The sequence below is a fragment of the Quercus lobata genome, chromosome 3 (genome assembly GCF_001633185.2).
Source record: "Quercus lobata isolate SW786 chromosome 3, ValleyOak3.0 Primary Assembly, whole genome shotgun sequence".
In the NCBI taxonomy this organism is placed as follows: Eukaryota; Viridiplantae; Streptophyta; class Magnoliopsida; order Fagales; family Fagaceae; genus Quercus; species Quercus lobata.
In genome coordinates, this window is record NC_044906.1 from 2,199,029 (window position 1) to 2,218,895 (window position 19,867).

Below are 19,867 nucleotides of genomic sequence, written 5' to 3' on the forward strand. Positions count from 1 at the left end.
TTTGTGAAACAGTTCTTTGTAAATCCGACCTAATGGGTGTTTTATGATCTGTATAATTAGATAAAAAAACATGAGTTATTGATTTCCAGAACAAGAAAGAACTTTTGTGGGAAATTATTTTGTTTTGTTTTTTCTCACATTTTTTTATGTTTATTAATTTTTAAAAAAATTTTGCTAACTATGTCAACACTAAGTGTGCCAACTATGCACATCGTTTACTACGTACGCATTTTCTGTTTTTGAGTTAACGGAACCAAATTAACTGTAAATTGAAAATAATATAAATTAAATTGGCCGTAATCCTAAAATATAGTGACCAAAATAGCATCTTCACCCAAATAAAAGGCACAACTCAAAACTTTAAATATAGCACGCCTTGTTTCCTTGTTTGAACTTTCTTTCCTCACTAAACTTGGCACTGAGCTATAATTTGATTATGGTTTGTTAGTTGCAACTTGGGAATGAACCATATTGTAATTTTTGTTTTTAATGTTATAAATTATAGTTAAGAAAGTTCATTAAGGGGGGGGGGGGGGGGGGGGTAACGTGAATGACAGATAATAAGGATTTAAATTATTGGATTGCTAACCAATGCTAGCTTAATGATATAAGTGATTGATGCAGTCACCTAAGACCCCGAGTATAAAAAGGGCCCAAAATTTTAATTTAATTAAGCTCAAATATTAGCCTATAAATAAAATAATATTTTTTCAAATGAAAAACAAGAAAAAAAGCGAAATAGAAATGCTATGTTCACAATATTTTTCACAACACTTTTATAACAAATCATAAGTAGCATGTTGTTATTGATAGCAAAAAAATAATTTTGATGATGAGTTCAAATTAGAACCAGTAATAACTTAACACCTAGAATTTGTTGTGAAAAATAATGTGAATGTAGCACTTAAAAAAAAAAAGCAATACACAAAAAAACTCAACATTTTTCATAATAGTTGAGTTGGTCAATTTTAATTAGTTTTCATCTAGGTCCACTACTAATATCATTATTTTACTTACTACTATTATTTTACCACATCAACAGATGTGAAAAGTTTTGTCAAATTTTGTATCCATAGACTTTCTAAAAAATAAATTCTACAGGTTTCATGTTGATTAGCAATAATTTTGCATCTAAAATAAAATAATAGAGTTTAAATAACATTTAATATTTTTAAAAGTCGTTTTTAAATATATAATAGACCTCAATTTGAATTTTCATATTAGGCCTCAAATGCATCAAGCGGCTGACAAGAAGAGATTAGGACCATTAGGTTGTTTTCAAATTATATTATACAGTATTAGGTTAATTGTCATTATCATGGTAGCTGGATTTGAAATTTTAGTAATATGCTTTGATGGTTAACTTTCTTTCTTAATTACACGTCACATACACAGTATCTGCATCTAGACACTATTCAATTCACAGGATATTTTTTTTTTCTTACCTTCCAAGTTGACAAGTTTAATATCATTCTTTGACTCTCATTTGGTCATTAGTGCAATCCTCATCTCTGTTTTGATTTATAGATTCCAGCTGAAGCTTGAAGGAGAATACGTTCTTTGGTTTCCTTTCCTTGTTTTCATTTTCCTTTGAATTAATTTTCGTCGCAGCTTTCATGCTGTCATCCTCTCAGTTTGTTTCCACTTAAATAAATAAATTAAAAAAAAAAAGAAAAAAAAAGAAAAAAGAAAAATGGAAAACCTAGTCCCAACTTTCACAGTAAACAACGTGATCTTCTAGAAAAATAGCTTGCTACTTTTTTGCGAAGGAGAGAGGTACTTCCTTTAGAATCTTTATTTATTTTAATTTTGTTGTAAAAATAAGTGCAGTTCTCGATCAACTGTGCTACCCCTTGGGATTTTCTATTTGATTTCCTTCTTTTATGATGGGTGATTTTAATTTTTGATTCTTATTGCAGTTGCTGGCTATAGCCATTCTAAATTGATTTTATTTGCTCTACTTCTCTAAAAAAAAAGTTAAAAATGCAAAAAAAGAAAAAGAAAAAAAGAATTAAATTGTATCTATTTTTCAGCATATTGACTGTCCTTGATCAACTGCTTTTATTCTTTAGTAATAGTAATAGAAAACAATGCCTACTAAATCACAGATTAATTAAAGATATTTTGCTCTTTAGTAATCGTTTTATTGTAAAAGTGAAACACTGACAAATGTTTATTTATTTATTTTTTACCGTAGTTGATCAATTTCTTTGCAGTTTGTGTGAAGGAATGGAAAACAGCCTGCTTTTTTGCTCAATTGTCAATATTTGGTAGGATGGAGAAAGGTACTTTTTAAATGGGCAATGATACCCTTCCTTTTACTCGTTAATCTGTCGTTTGATTCAATTATCTGGCTTTACTTCGGTTGTCATTAACTCATCATAGTCCAGCCCCAAATTGGTTTTACTTCGCATCTACTGTCCCCTAAAAGAAAGGGCTGAAGAAGAAAGAAAGAAAGAATAAAATGTTGACAAAAACACTTTCCCCCCCTATATTTTTGGGAAATTATTATTTTGGTACTTATAAAAGCATTCATTTTGGTCACTGAGTTTCAAAAAAATTTCATTTTGCACATTGCTGTCAATAAGTTGTTGATGCGATTAAGAACATAGAATAGATAGGAGGAAACATCAATGCTATTTATTCCCTCAAAACTTCAAATTTTCATTCTCTCAAAATTTGGAAGGAATTATAAAAAATGAAATTAGGTTAAAAGAAATTAAATTTTCCAAAATACCCTTATATATTCAACTTTTTATTTAAAATTGAGATCGAGTAGTAATATTGTCATAAGAAAAATTATTATATATATATTTAAATCCAATCCATTTAGCATGCATTTGGATTAACTTTATCGTTTAGTTTATTTGTTTATATATATCTTTTTTAAGCCTTTGGTTTTCTAGATATTGTTCTTTTGTCAACTTTAAGCAAATAGAAAAAGGATAATCCAAACACACTATAAAAAGAATTCGGCTTGGGTCTAGTGTCCTGTGCACTGGACCCAGTAGGATGCTGCCATATATCTAGAAATTGTCATGTGCTGGCATTTCATTGGACACCGAAACAGTAAATAACACAAGATATGATGACCTAGAAAAACCAATAAAATAAACTAATTTCATAGTAAAAACAAACTTAGGCAGAAACTTTCCCAGAAAACAATTCATTATAGTAAAGAGAAGTTTAAGATATAGTACAAAACTTTTATCCTTAGACTCTACAATTTCAATAGATGAACTTACAGTAAAAATCTTTTACCTCATTAGAACCTTTGAATTCTATAATATATGAGCACTTCATGGATGACACACCCACAATCACAATCAAAACCTCCAACTAAGTTTAAGAACTTCTTGAGGGTTTTCTTCAAAGCAGCTAGTTTGTGGTGGTTGCCATGGCTTCAACTTCTTCACCAAACGAACTTCAAATTTACTTTGAAACTTTTCAAAAAGGTGAATTTGAGAGAACTTGGATACTAAAACCTTGACAACACAAAAAGAGTTTTTTGCTCTCTAAAAAGCCTTCCAATATATGTCTTATAATTTCCCTTAAATATTGGTTCAAATGGATCTCAATTTAGGTTTCAAACAGACAAGTTATGGATCTTTTCGTGTTGTCGATTTTTGCTAAAACGTGAAGCTCAATAGATCGAGAAGTATTGAGCTAGCTACCATGGAGGCAAAAGGTTGGCTTGATAGATCAAGAGGTTCCCTCGTGGGAAGTACGCCTCAACCTGGAGTGGACCAGGTGGAGGGTGAAAATGGAGTCGCCTCGTGGTTTAGGTCTAGGAACCAAATTAGGCTTTTTGGGCCATTCACTTATGTGCATATGTTTGCATACCAAATTATGGGTCCAGAGTTTAGGTACGACTTGAGAATGTGTTAGGCATTCAAGATCGTCCGGCTTGTGGGCTGACCTTCGTTATGTGTTGATAGGCCATATATAATTAAAGAGTTTATTAAGAGAGCCATGATCCTTAGCCTAAACATACATCATGCCCTTAATTAAAAAGACACACACAACATGTTAAATATCACACAATAATAGAAAAAGAAACACATTAAAATTAAATTAAAGAAATATTATTAAACATGGAAACTAACAATTAAACAAAACACACAAGGAAAAAATATCAAATAAAACAAACATGGCAAGATTGACCAAATAAAATATGGAGAGCAAATAAACATAAAAAATTAACCTAAATAGAGTAAAAAAGAATCAAATGACATATGAAAAATAACTAAATTAATAAAAACAATATTTTTTCCCAAATCTGGGTTTGAGGTGCATACACATACTTAGCCATGCGTACGCATATTCAAAAACATGCGCACATACTCAAGTATGCATATGCATCCTTAACACATAAACAGTAAAAATCACATGTTTTTGAATTGTATGCTTTCCTGAGTTTGGAAAAAAAATAAATAAAAAAATAAGAGGAAACACCAAAACTAAATAAAAACTACATCAAGGTTAGATTAATATATTACAAAACCAATATCATAATCATTGAACAAAACAAAATATTAATATTAAGCTAACATCACACCAAAAACATATTAAATATTACATGAGAATAAAATAAAGACATAAGAACAAATAGAATAGAGTATAATCAACCCAAAATCATATTAATACATATCAAAATGAATAAAGAACATCAAGCATATCAGATAACAATTGGAAAAACTATGTTAAGAAACTCGTGAACCATGTTAAGAAAAGGAGGGGTTCATGGAAAGAACACTCACCTTGCTTAAGATTATGAGTTTAAAGTTTGTTTAATCAACCCCTTACTATCTAAAACACAATGATTAGATTGAGGAAACAAAGGAAATTAAAGAACACAATAAAACATAGTAATCACAACTCAAGAACAAAAAGGTTTCTAAATCCTATTCCCTCTTTTCAGAAAAGAGGGGATAGGGTTTAGAAAAGATGGAGACAAAAAATAAACTCTTTTTATCTAGGGTTTGGATTGGAGACATAAGGTGAGTACTTAGACTTTAAAATAAAGTTTTTGGGGGCTTTTTAGAGGTTTTTGGATGTTTCCAAGGGTCTAGGGGCCGGGTCCCATCAAAGAATGATGTTTTAGGGGCTCAAAACTCAAGTTTTAAGCACCTAGGAATGAGCTTGCATACGCAGGTTTTGTGCATGCATATGCATGCTTCCTAAAAACCCTAAATTTGACAATAATTTTAGTCCAACTTCAATCGGGCATAACTCACTCAATATAAATCTAAATTTTGCAAAATTTATTTTCAAATTAAGTTACAGGACGTCTACTTTCCAATAAAACAAATATTACTCAAAAATTATTTGTGGATCAAAAGTTATAATCAAAATTGTGAAAAAAATGTCATTTTTCAGAATTATTTTCAAAGCGATTTGAGCACTTTTGAGCTGTGATTACTTTCAAACTATTGTGAACTCCTTAATTACCCTTGGTTGATGTATGTCAAGCTCATCATTGGGGCCAGGGACCAAAGATTATTAATGGGTACAAAATGAGGTACTTACAATTGTCACTCTTTTAACTATGCTTGCACGGCAACTATAGTTAAAAGCTTGAAGTGACAAACATTTTGTAAGTTAATAAGCATGCAATAAAATGCAAAAATGGAGTGTGCTTAAAAAAGTGATTAATGCACTTCCAACAAGAAGTGTGAAAAACTACATGAGACATAAAAGAAGATCAAGGATGTTTTCGAGTTGAAGGACTCTACCTTTGAGTTTAAGGACCTCTACCTTATCATGACACACATACATGCAATTAATCATGCAAACATGAAATTTACCATAAGAGACATTTTAAATTACCCTTGTGGATTAAAAGTTATTGTCAAAATAGTGAGCAAAAGTCATTTTTTAGCATTGTTTTCAAAGCAATTACCCTTACGATTACTTCCAAACTATTTTGAACTCTTTAATTACCCTTGGTTGACGTATGTCAAACTCATCATTGGAGCCGAGGACCAAAGTTCACAACGTGTACAAAATGAGGAGTCTACAAAGAGATATTGAGATAGCTATCAAGAGGTATCGAGCTAGCTATTGAGATACTTGCTAAAAATGTACTTTTCTTGAGAAAGCTTAATTTGAGATTTCAACTTGATCTTCAATTACAACTTTGAAACACATCAAAACTCAATATATATGTGTGTGTGTGTATATATATATATATATATATAAACATAATTACTATGGTTATACCAAAACACATGAACTTTACAATCATAATAGAATTTTCATTTGAGTAGAATTTTAAATTTCTTGAAATTTGTATAGTAGAGTTTTACTTAAATTAAATTGTCATAACAATTAATAAGATAAATAGAATTTTTTTGAGAAGAAGATAAATAAAATTTAATTGGAGTAAACTTTTTAATTTTTAAAACTAAGATAATAGAGGTTTAAGTAAATTAAACTACTCTAATAGTTAATAAGATAAACTAATTTAATGATTACTGTTAGTGTAGCCACTTTTCGCATAGGAAAGATAGGATTTAACGTTTATTATATAGTTTAATATATGAAATATATGATGTATGTACGTCTTGTGCACTTGCATGATATGTATTTATCTACATATGTCCACAACTATTAGGGGACATCTCCATACTTCTTTTCTACTTAATGTGAAACTACCACTTTTGATAAAACTAGTAAATTACTTGTGAGATGCACGAATAATATTGTAATATTTTATGTAAAATGATTTTGGAGAATGTTGTATATATATTATAGCATAATTGTTATAGAACTTTATTAGTAATTAGTTTATCTTAAAAAGCAACAAGTATAAATTGCACACACACATATTCATTACAATTATTCAATTGAATCAACGAGAAATTAAAAAAAAAAAAAAAAAAAAAAAAAAAAAAAAAAAAAAAAACAAAAACAAAACAAAACAACTTTGGAGGAATATTATAGAATAAAAGTTTATGTAGAATGTGTTTTTATCTATCTCCTTAATTTGAAAACAAAATATACATTCCAAACACCCATAGTCAATCACATCATTTACAAAATTAACAAATCCACAACGTCCAACCTTAACATCAAAATCATAATGTCGTTGTCACTTAATTAATATAAAATGCAAGCCTCCCTTCCTTGGTTGTAACCAACTCATAATGGTTAGGATTAGATGAAACAACAATGTATGCTAGAGCTAAGTAGGTAGGTGTCATTGAAAGATTGAAGGTAAATAGGGGCGTAACCAGGATTTTTTACATGGGGGGGGGGGGGCGATTTTTGACGACGATGACTATCGTCGTTGTATGGACAATCTATATTTTTAGTTGATATGGACCTTTTTTGAGATAAGCTTATCGGATTTCATCTGTTTGTTGATAGGAAATTCACATATTTATTTACATGATCCTAGATCATGATCTATCTCTTTAGATTGAATTCTTGAACATTTGGAGGGGTGTTTATCAAGCATTAAAGTACCAACATTTAAATCTACAACCATATTTGTTTCTATAGCCATAGGTGTCCTAAATTCTGAATTGCTAACATCTTTTTTCTTAAAGAATGCATTAATTGTTTTTCGTTTGCCCATAATTCTTTTAGATTTAAGAATATGACTCAAAAATTAACCTGAAAAGAACTTAAAAAATAAAATCTTAATTAGAAATTTTTACTTAATTATATGGATGTTATTCATACTCAAGAAAAAAAAATTCCACTATAATTTAAACAATCAACCTATCATCATTCCTATTATTAAAATTTTCCTGTATTTTAATTTTTTTTTTTTAATTAAGAATAACCCCTCAAACAAAAGCAAAAATTAAACACACAAGTACACAACATAAACCAAACAATTTAACACCCACTGCCACATGATATCTAACTAATCAAAAATAGGTAATAAATCAAAAAAAATTTACCTTAGAAACTTTATCTTCACAAAGTGCAAACTTTATCTTCCCTTCAAGACTCATCACAAACAAATGATAAACTAATTTGGGAGAGAGAGATAATAAATTATCATATAAAATTCATTCTTACATGAATTATAATATAAATACATTTGTGGTTAAGTAATGACCTTTTAGGATAAAAAAACTAAATAAACAAATCAATCAAAAGTAAAAACAAACAACATAAACCAAATGAATTTACAACACCCCACTACGCTATATAATGTAATAACTAAAAACCAAATACCTACACTCTGTGACAAATTCACGGCCCTCACCCCAATTTCCTTCCACAGATTAAATTATTTATTTATTTATTTATAATTTACTTACACAATGCAAGCCCCACTTGGCCACCACTCAAGGGACAAGACAAACAACACAAAAGCCAAAAGGGAAAAGGTTAGTCTGAGTCTTAGAGTCAATTGATTAAATAATAAATAATACAATAACAACAAACACAACAAGACAAAAGACAAAGTAATAAGTATAAATTGCTTTGCTGGCGAAGGGAAATCACATACACATATTTCATATTTGATATTTCTATTCAAGTATTAGTATTTAGTTCAGTACTTTAGTTGTAGAGAAAAAGAGAGAGGAGTCAAGTAAAGAATGAATGAGATACCTTGAGGAATTAAGGTGAGGGCTTGAGTTGAGGTTGAGCTATTGAGGCAATGAAGGCTAGTTCAGCAGGTTGGTGAAGGCAGCGGCATCACGGTGAGTTGGTGGAGGCAGTGGCATCATGGTGAGTCGGCAGGGTTTTTGAGGCAGTCAGGCAGAGGCGAGAGCCGGTGAGCGTGACATTATTGGAGTTGGAGGTGTGAACTAAAAAGGTAAAAAACTAAGGCAGAGGCATGAGGCATGAAGATTGTTCATTTGTTCTCTCTTTTAGATTGTTCAGACGGTGAGGATTTCCTTTTTCAGACGGTGAGGATTGAATGCCTTTTGTTTGTGTTTAATTAGGTATTTTAGATTTTGGATTCGGGTTGGGCCGGAAGTGATATGGTTTAGAAAAGAGTAATTTTGTTTGCTTAGAGAATTGGGGCTAGCTGGTGGGGCCGAACGTGGGCCAAGTTTTTTGCTTAGTTTGAAGTTGTATTGGACTAAAAGTCTAAAACTCTAGAAAAATGGTTGAGAATAATATGGGGGGTGGGGGGGGAGCGGATCTTAACTTTTGGGGGAGCCCATGTAATTTTTTAAAATACTTTAGTGGAAATTTGAAAATTTGGGGGGGGGAGGGTGGGACAACGAGCCAAGTGGCTCTGCCCCTGAAGGTAAATGACATTGTTTTTGGTCTGTGTTTATTTGACATGGGATGACATAAAGGGTTATGGGTAAATACATATAAAGGGTTAGAAGTGCAAGGGGTGAAAATGGTGAATTACAATGCAATGAGTTTTGTGTGTATGTGTGAGGGATGAAAAATCTTGGAACATTGAACCAAATGATACAAAGAATATTTATTTTTTAATTAGAAAAATCTTGAAATATTAAACCAAATGAAATTAATTTTTCTTATCTCTAATGTAGCACTTGAGAATATTTTAATTCTCTTTACATAGAATATGCCCCTTAGCAGAACCTCATGTTTTTTCACACAAGGTCTCTACTTTTACATATATATATATATATATATATATATTGATTGATTAGTGCATCTCTCTATTATTTTTCTAGCCAATATGGGATTCCAAAATAATAAGAAAACCTCTGAACTTCTCATATCATGGGTTGGATTTAACAAAAGTGTTTAAGATTAAAACACTACCACCTTATGGCCTCTCAGTTGTCCTTCTCTTAGTTTTTTCTCCTTTGTGTTGTATTTTATACATCTTTTAGTTTTTTGCCGTATGTATGACGAACAAAAATCATAAGATTAATGGAACAATATTAATCATTCAATTCATGCAAACTTTTTCTTCAGATTGTGGCTATTAGGTGTATAAAAAACTATCTAATATACTAAAAAACGGAAAGTAACATTCAGATTATTTTATATCACATGGATTTTTGTCAATACTAAGGGTTACACATGAAAAAGATTTGATGGATAAGAATTTGTATAAAATGTAAGATTTTTGTAAAAATTATTAGTGCGAAAAATGTGTTGGTAATTATAATTTATTTGAGCCCGAATTTGTCCTGGGCTATTTTTTTTTTTTTTTTAAAGAACAGTGTCTTTCATTATATATGAATTTTAATATATTGAGTCTTACCATTAACCAACTCCTGTTTTCTAATATTACGCTTTGAATATCTAAAACTAGGCATGACTGGATGGATGGTGAAGCAGTAAATTGTGGTGTGAAAGATATTGAAATAGGAATGGACACTCTTGGTGTGATTGCTACTGTGATTGTTGTCATTGCTACTGCGGTGGCAACACAAATTGGCGAGTCCATTCGACAGTGGCTCATCGAGAACGTGGTTGATCCATTTGGTCAATTTCTCATTGAAAAACTAGTTAAACCTGTTGGACAATGGCTGGGTTATTCGTTTCACTACAGCAGCAACATTGATAATATGAAGAAACAGGCAGAGAAGCTGGGGGAGCTTAGAGAAAGGGTGAAACATTGAGTTGATGCTGGTATAGGAAACTGCAGTGAAAATAAAGCTGATGTTAACAGGTGGTTAGAAAATGTGGATGTGATTATGGGGAAGGTTAGGAAAGTTCTTGAAGAGGAAGCAAAAGCAAAGATTAAGTGTTCCTATGGGATATGCTTGAACTTGAAGCTACGACATGAGCTAAGTAAGAAAGCAAAGAAGATAGCGAAAGATATTGATGAAGTCTTGGAAAATGGTGGATTTGATAAGGTTTCCAATATGGATTACATGAGCTTTAACTCAAGAATGTCAACTCTGAATGGACTTATGGTGGCACTGGGAGATGTTAATATCAACATGATTGGGGTGTGGGGGATGCCCGGTGCAGGAAAGACTACACTTGTGAGAGAAGTTGTTTGGCAAGCCAAAAAAGAAAAGTTATTTGACGAGGTCGCTATGGCAACTGTGATGCAGAGCCCAGATCTAAGACAAATTCAAGGAGAAATAGCGGACATGCTAGATCTTAAGTTTGATGACGTGGAGACTGTACCTGGAAGAGCAATTCGTCTACGAGAGAGGCTAAAAGGAAACAAGAAAGTACTTGTTATCCTAGATGATATATGGAATAAACTTGATTTGGAGGCGATAGGAATTCCTTGTAATGGATGTAAAATATTGTTGACATCCAGAGATAGAGATATATTATCTTGTGTGATGAACACGCAAAAAAAATTTGAGCTTGATGTTTTATCCCCTGATGAAGCATGGAGTTTATTTGAGAAGATGGCGGGTGATTCTCTCAAAGATCCTAATTTGAGATCCATCGCAACGCAGGTGGCTCAAGTGTGTGCAGGTTTGCCTCTCGCAATTGTAACAGTTGCAACGGCATTAAAAAATAAGAGTTTGTTTGAATGGGAAGATGCTCTACAACAACTAAGGAGACCCTCCCCTGTACACCTCACAGGAATGCAAGCAGCTATATATTCAAAAATAGAGTTGAGTTACAAACATCTTGGAAGTCCAGTGGTTAAGTCCTTCTTTTTGCTAAGTGGTCAAATGAGTTCTACCATTTTTTACAAGGACTTGGTAAAATACTGTTTTGGCCTGTGTTTATTTCCTGGCATCCTTACATTGGAAGAAGCTAGAAATAAAGTATATACTCTGGTTCGGAACCTCAAAGACTCTTGTTTGTTGCTAGAAGACCCTCATACGAGAGAGTATGTCCGTATGCATGATCTTGTTCGTGATGTCGCCATATTAATTGCCAAGGCTGAAAATATGTTCTCGATGAGAAATGATGATCCAGTAAAATGGCCAGATGAAGATGCACTAAAAATGTGCACATCAATCTCAGTTCTTGCTAGGGATATCCATGAACTTCCTGACGGGTTGGTATGTCCGAAGTTAAAATTCTTGTTAGTGCATGGCAGAGATCAAGATTTTAAAATTTCAGAAACTTTTTTCAAAGGAATGAGGGAGCTCAAAGTTTTAGATTTAACTAAAATGAGACTTTCATCACTTCATTAATTAATCTCCTCACAAACTTACAAACATTGTGTCTGGATCAATGTGTTCTGAAAGATATTGCTGTGATTGGAGAGTTGAAAAATCTAGAAATTCTTAGCCTTATTCATTCCGAATTTACAGAGTTGCCACAAGAAATAGGTCTCTTGACTCATTTACGGTTGTTGGATTTGAGCTATTGTACCAAACTTGAAGTGATTCCACCCAACGTCCTATCAAACTTGAAACAATTAGAAGAATTATATGTCCGTGATAGCTTCGCTCAATGGGAGCTTGAAGGAGTGAACAATGAAAGAGCTAGTCTGGCAGAGTTAAAGCATTTATCTTTGTTGACCACTTTAGAAGTAAATATTCCAAATGCGAACATGTTGCCAAAAAATTTGTTGTTTAAGAAGTTGAAAAGATACCAAATATTTATAGGAGATGTGTGGGATCAGTTTGGTAAATCTGAAAGCTCAAGAGCACTAAAACTCAAGTTGAATTCGAGCTTTGAATTAGAGCAGGGGATCAAGATGTTGTTGAGTGGAATAGAAGAGTTGTGTTTGGATGAGTTAAAAGGTGTAAAGAGTATCATATCCGAATTAGATAGCAAAGGCTTCCAACAACTGAAGCATCTACATGTCCAAAATAATTCTGAGATGAAGTACATCATCCTTTCAAAGGGATTGGGTATTGCTGATGTTGTCTTTCCTGTCTTGGAGATATTTTCTCTCAAAAACATGATCAACTTGGAAGAAATATGTCATGGACAAATTCCCTTGACATCCTTTCGCAACTTGAGCATTGTGAAAGTGGAACATTGTGAGAAACTAAAGTTTGTCTTCTCATCATCCATAGCTAAAAGCCTTTCACAACTTCAAACGTTAGAGATAAGAGAATGCAGCATCATGGGTGCAATAGTCGAAAAAGAAGAGGGCAGAATAGAAGACACAGATATGAAGTTGTTCCCTCAATTGCGTCGCTTACTACTACATTGTCTTCCAAAGCTCGTGAGCTTCTTAAGTACACAAAATTCTGGCATAATTGATGCTGGAGAAGTCATTCCTGAAAGCGAGCTAAATTTTAGCCTGCCAATTCTACACAAACAGGTACATTAAAGTTTATGAATTAAAAGGTTGCTAGTCCAATTTGTCTGTAGTAAATAACCAAATTAAAATCAATTTGGGATATGTATACCGAAGTAATTAATATTTATTATTTTAGAGTAATGCTCCCTTTTCACACAAAAGTGGCTAAATTCAAAATAATTAAGCTGCACTATTTATGTGAGGGAAAAATTAACCCTAGACCATTAAATAATCTTTTCTTATACTAGCATAAGCAGATTTCTTTTTTCATAACCTAACTATTCTTTGCACAGTTGCACCTTCCAAACGTGGCAATTCTGATAGTCTCTATTATCAATTGTTTTTTGAGAATGTATTATCAATTGTTAATTGAAGTAAATGGGAAGTAACATATTAGTGGGCACTTGTGACACACATATCCTTTCTCATGCGTAAATAATTCATGGACACATGAGAGAGACATGTGCCTCAAGTGAGGTTATAGGCTTATAGCTAAAGAATATTAGTTGCGTAAGAAAGGCTATGTATGTCACACAATTAATAACTTGTGTCCTACTTTATGAAGCTGATTTTTTTTTTAATATAATTTTTGTGAAGCTAAATTTAAATGTTGCATCTTTATTAGGGCTTGAAAGTTATTAATTGATGAAAACATGGTCACACTTCCCCTTTTTTTTTTTTTTTTTTTTTTTTTTTGAGAATGATGGTCACACTTAGTTGATCACCCTAATTATGCAATCAAAAATTATATTAAGACTTAAATGACTATTGAGTTTCAATGTTAATTGTTTGCAAATTTGGGAATACAAATCTTCAAGAGCCCTATAGCTTAATTTCATAATCTCTTGTATTTTCAAGAAAGACGCTTAGGGTTCACATTCCTCCTTTGCCAATTGCAAATATATCAAAAGAAAAAGACTTTAATACCCCTCCCTCGTTTGGAACATAAAGTCATGGTTTAAAAAAAAAAATCTGTATTGAGTATGGTCCCACATATTAGTTTTGTGTATAGATCTCAGTTTTAATAAAATCTTCTTGGAATAAAAGCTTATAACACAAATAATATTATTAAAAAAATTAAAATAATAAAAGTATCTATAATAATCTATATATATATAAAACCGAAGCCTTCGAAGTTCCTACAATTTTCCACGTCATTACTATTTTCTTTTTCTTTTTCTTTTTATTTTTGGTTTTATATCTTATCAAGTATTACAATAGTTTAGTTTAAATAAAACTCTATTAGATATATGTTTCAAAAGCTTGAAAATTCTATTTCAACTAAAATTCTATAACAAAAATTTTCACAAATATAAACTTCTGCCAAGGTCAAAACCCTTCATACTCACTCAAATTTTCACAAAGAGAAAACACATATCAAATTGAAGCCATAGTAGGAAGCAAGTTGATTCTTCAACGAGAACAAATCCTGTAGTACGAAGGCCACCTAATCACTTTTAGTTTTGAACTCGATTGTCTTATTAACAACAAAGTCTATGAATTGCACTGATGGACAGCCGTCCACAAATAACATCCATGCAAGGGCTTGATGTTCTTCTTAATTATCTCATATAATTCTAGGAATTATTTTATTTAATATTTTTTGGAATTAATATATTTAGATGGTTGGCATAGCAGACAACGTAAAAACAATTTTCTGTCATTTATGTTGCCTTCTGCATAACCCTAAATCAATGTTGAAAGGTTGTGTTTTACAACAATCTGATCTTGGTAACCAAACCCTACACCTTTGATTGTTTATGATTATTTTTGTTCATTGTTTGTAGTTTAAACCCATTAAAACTTATTGCTTGATGGTATTTCATGGTTTTTTTTTCCCTTTACTTTTTCTTTCAGGGTTGCTAAGAACACAACCTAACATGTGATTTTTTTTCATTGTTTAAAGTTTAGACCCATTAAAATTTAAAACTTATTACTTTATAGGTTCATGTACTTTTTTCTTCTTCTTATTTTTCTCTTTTGAATAGTCATATATTTTTGGCATTTTGGAAGTTTTCACATCTGAATTTTTGTGTTAGTTTTTGCAATATTTGAACATGTTTAGCAGATTTCAACAACTATACCATGTATTATTCTTTTGAAGGTAATCAATTTTTCTTTTATATTTCTCTATTATAAAATCATATATATATATATATATATAGTTTTGTTTCAATAATTTATAGGATGTAAATCTTATGATTCCTTAATATTTTTTGACCTTTTGGAAGTTTTAACATCTGACTTTTTGAGTTATATTTTTGTAATATCTAAAACTATTTGGAAAATTTCAATGATTATAACCATGAATTATTATTTTGAGTGTAACAAATTTTTCTCTTATATTTCTCTGTTGTGTAGTCACACACACATATATTTTTATAATTTTTAAGTTCTTAATCTTTTGATTCTTTTCAATAGTTATAGGTTTATAGTCATGAACTATTCTTTAATATTTTTCGTAAGTCATTGCACGTTTAAACAATGGCTTCTTTATCAAATTGTAACACAAATTGAAGTTATACAAGAGCAATTCATGCAATAATGTAGTTTCTTAATCAATTTAAAATTTTATAAAATCATTTTAGTTTACCACACAAATAGGTAGGTTCCCGTGCATAGCACGGGTTAGCGACTAGTAATAATAATAATCATAATAAGTATCCTGTATTTATAACCTATTTAGTTAAAAAAAAAATCACCATTCTTTCATGTTTTAAGAAACTCCAATTTTAGAATCCCCTCTCTCTCACTCCAAAAAAAAGAAAAGTGTAGATATGTGACAGGATCATAATGTGCCTTTATAATGAATTTATCTTTTGATGACTCTTCCCTCTCATTGCTTGCCAAGTTGCCATGCCGCTATGTTCAAATAAAAAATTTGGTGATTTCCTCAAATGAAATAACAATAATATACATACCCTAACTTATGCTTTTTTTTTTTTTTTTGATAAGACAATGAGAGGCTCTGTTCCTTTCTATAGAAAACAGAGTGACCAAAAATGCTTGAGTGAATTAATTGTTGTAGCAGAGGCTCTGTTCCTTCATAAGTCCAACTAATCTAACTATTTGAGAGAATTAACTGCATCCTAATTACTTTAACCAATTGAATTAGAACACGGGTCTAATCAAATACTAACAACTTGAGCTAAATGAAAAAAATGATCACGCGTGCATCATTTAAGTTAAAACTCTCTTAAAAAAAAAGTACCCCAGTCTTTACGACATCGTTTTGAGTCTGGACTTCTTTTAACAAGTTTGCTGAAGTAGATAATTAATTGTTGTTGCAGGTTGTGTTCCCCAACTTGGAAACGTTGGAACTGTCCTCTATACACTCTGAAGAGATACTACTTCACAACCAACATCGGGCAAACTCTTCTTTCAAATTAACAGACCCGAGATTTCAAAATTTGTATAAATTGAACGTGAAAGGCTCTGGCAATTTAAAATACCTATTGTCTTCTGCTACAGCGACATTTATGGTTCAGCTCAAATATCTTGACATTGAGGACTGTAAGGTAATGGAAGAGGTGCTACTCACAGAAGACTTAGGAGAACAAATAATTCCAAAGGTGTTGTTCCCTCGACTTGAACACCTGAATCTAAAAGATCTTCCGGTCCTTAAAAGATTCTGCATAGGAACCAATCTAAGATTTCCATCCTTGAAGGATCTGTGGATAGAACAATGCCCTAAATTGGAGTCGTTCATATTCAAATCTGTTAGTTCAGGCATGACATTGAGCAAAGAAATTAAGGAAGTGAATTCGGAGGAGATCTCTCAAACTGCCATACAACCTCTCTTCAATGAAGAGGTAATTCTATTTTTATTATCCCCTGTTTTACTTCGTATATATTTTATTTTCTATTATGTAGGTTATTATGATTAGATATGTCAATAACTTAGTATGGACTTTCAGGTTGCATTCCCTAGTTTGGAGACAATGAGAATCTTGCACTTGGAAAACTTGAAAATCATATGGCATGATCAATTAGCTGAAGATTCCTTTTTCAAGCTTCAATCTCTATTTGTTGAATACTGTGAAAATCTTGTGAATATCTTTGAATCTAATATTCTGACAAGATTCCAAAGTCTAGAGAGACTTTACGTAGAATATTGTGGTTCACTACAAGAAGTGTTTGAACTTCAAAGGCACAATGTTAGAGAATCACATGCTGTGACAGCCATTCCGTTGAAAAGTTTGATATTGCGTCGTCTACCGAAAATGAAGCAGGTATGGAATAAGGACCCCCAAGGAATTTTCAGCTTTCAAAATCTACAAGAAATAAGTGTTTGGGAATGTGAGAGTCTGCAAAGTTTGTTCCCAGCATCTGTGGCTAGATTTCTCATGCAATTGGAGGATCTTCGGATAGAAGATTGTGGAGTGAAGGAAATTGTTTCACGTGAAGAAATTGCAAAAGCAGCAGCAAGATTTGTTTTCCCTAAAGTAACTCTCCTAGTACTTCGTAAATTGCCAAAGCTCAAGTGGTTTTGCCGAGGGTTGCATACTTCAGAATGGCCATTGTTGAAAAAATTGGAGGTGCGTGCATGTGATCAAGTTGAGATATTTACTTCAAAAATTTTGAACTTTCAAGAAACAATTGAACAAAGCCAACTAGAGACTTCCATTCAACAACCCCTTTTCTTGGTTGAAGAGGTAAGAGGCTAATTTAACTACTCTTTTATAATATTTAGGTTTACAAGAAATAATAACTTTGTTTGGAGTAGTACTCGTCTCTCATGCAAAAATCAAGTTTCAAACGCGAATTTCTTAGTAAAGGTCATATATCTATATACCTTTTTTTTTTTTTTTTAAACGAAATCCTTAATCAATATTCTTGCATCAAAATATAGGTACCTTTGGTGTGTTTTTTTTGGTCAACGTGTCCAAAAATATGAAAGTACTACAGGTGTCAAATTGTGACAAATTGAAACAATTGATCGACAACAACTACTAATTGATTGACATGGTTTTGGAAAAAATTCTTTTCTTATAAATGACTCTTACACAACTATGCATTTGATTGACTAGTACTGTTCGATGGTATTTACGAATTACGACATAGTTCTTTATTATGTACTTTCTTTTTTCTTTTCTTTTTTTTTTAAGTTTCATCTAGATATAATAAGGTTGGACCATATTCTTACCATAAATTTTAGAGACTTCATGAATATAATCCATTTCATTAATAAATCTATTTTTCTTTTATTCAATGCTTTGATATTTTTTTTTATAGGGTACATTATTCCCTAACTTGGAGGTTTTGACATTGAGTGGAGATTTCATGATGAAGGAGATACAACGTGACCAACTTTTGGAAGAGAGCTTTTACAAATTAAAAGTCCTTTCCATAGCCGGCTATCTAGCTGTTTCTGATTGGATGAATTTTCTAAAAAGATTACACAGTTTGGAGGAACTTTTTGTAAGGCTTACTTCTTGGGAAGAAATATTCCCATATGAAGAACTTTTTGACCAGGAAAATAATGCTACAATACTCACAAAACTACGAGAACTAGAGCTATATGAACTACCAACATTAACACATTTGTGGAAAGAAGACACCCAACCAAGCCCAATTTTGTATAATCTAGAAAATTTAATAGTGTCATTTTGTGACAAATTGAAAATTTTAGTACCATCATCAATATCTTTCCAAAATTTGACAAATCTGGAATTACTAAAATGTCATGGATTGCTTAACTTAGTTACATCATCAACAGCCAAAAGTTTGGTACAGCTCAAAAAAATGATTGTAAGTGAATGTGAAAGGATAACAGAAGTTGTAGTAGGAGAGGGAGGTGAAGCGAGTGAGGTGATTACTTTCACCCAGTTGATATACTTAAAACTTGATTCCTTGCCAAACCTTGCAAGCTTTTGCTCTGAAAGTTATTCTTTCAATTTCCCATCTTTGGAAGAAGTAATTGTGAGGCAGTGCCCTGAAATGAAGACTTTCTCTTATGGAGCTTTAGGGACACCAAAGCTAAAAAAAGTACAAGCAACACAAGAAGATGAATGGCATTGGAAGGTTGACCTAAATACTACCATACATTGGCTTACATAATAGTTCATTGAAGAAAGGGTAAGTATAACTTTTTAATGCATTGATGCATAAACACGAGCAACCTTTTCACTCTTCCACTAGATAATTATCATAATAGAATCCTCGTAAATTGCATCAAAATTTCTCCATTATACATATTATTGTGTCCCTTTGCGCTTCGTAAGCACACACAAAATAATTTATTATATTTAAAATGATATTATTTTTCCTTGATGATACTTTGATGTCACCAGTTATAATGATTGATGCTTTTTTCTTCAATATGTTGTTTTCTATAATGCAAAGTTCAGAATTCTAAAGATGGAGATCATCCAAAATATGCAGCAGCGGGAATGAGGCTTGGAATTGTAGTTTGTGGTACTTGGGATCATGTTTCTTTCTCCGGTGGTTTTACCAAGAGGTGCATACTTCTGAATGGCCGTTATTGAAAACCTTGGAGGTGTCTGGATCTGATAAAATTCAGATATTTGCTTCAAAAAATTTTAGAATTGAAGAACCAGATGAACAGAGTCTATCAGAGACATCCATTCAACAACCACTTTTCTTGGTTGAAGAGGTAAGAGACTAATGCTATAGCAAAAATTATAGCTGATTCCTTTAAAAAAAAAAAAAAATTGGTCCCCAATTTGAAGTTTTTAGCATGGCTCATAAACCAATACATTTTCCATAAAATCTGTGTGCTTTGGTTTTTTGTCTACATGTCTGGAAACCTGATAATACCAC

The 19,867-nt window shown here is 31.9% G+C and overlaps 1 protein-coding gene across 1 annotated transcript; it reads left to right on the forward strand.

Moving 5' to 3' along the window:
- The first annotated feature begins 1,697 nt into the window (after nucleotides 1-1,697).
- On the forward strand, nucleotides 1,698-19,144 carry LOC115979773 (disease resistance protein At4g27190-like). The gene is made up of 7 exons (XM_031101833.1): nucleotides 1,698-1,776; nucleotides 2,217-2,285; nucleotides 10,217-11,889; nucleotides 12,075-13,105; nucleotides 16,375-16,896; nucleotides 17,002-17,739; nucleotides 18,320-19,144. Exons 3-7 carry the CDS (start codon nucleotides 10,602-10,604, stop codon nucleotides 19,142-19,144), a joined length of 4,404 nt encoding a protein of 1,467 aa, XP_030957693.1. The 5' UTR covers nucleotides 1,698-1,776; nucleotides 2,217-2,285; nucleotides 10,217-10,601.
- The last annotated feature ends 723 nt before the right edge of the window (nucleotides 19,145-19,867 follow it).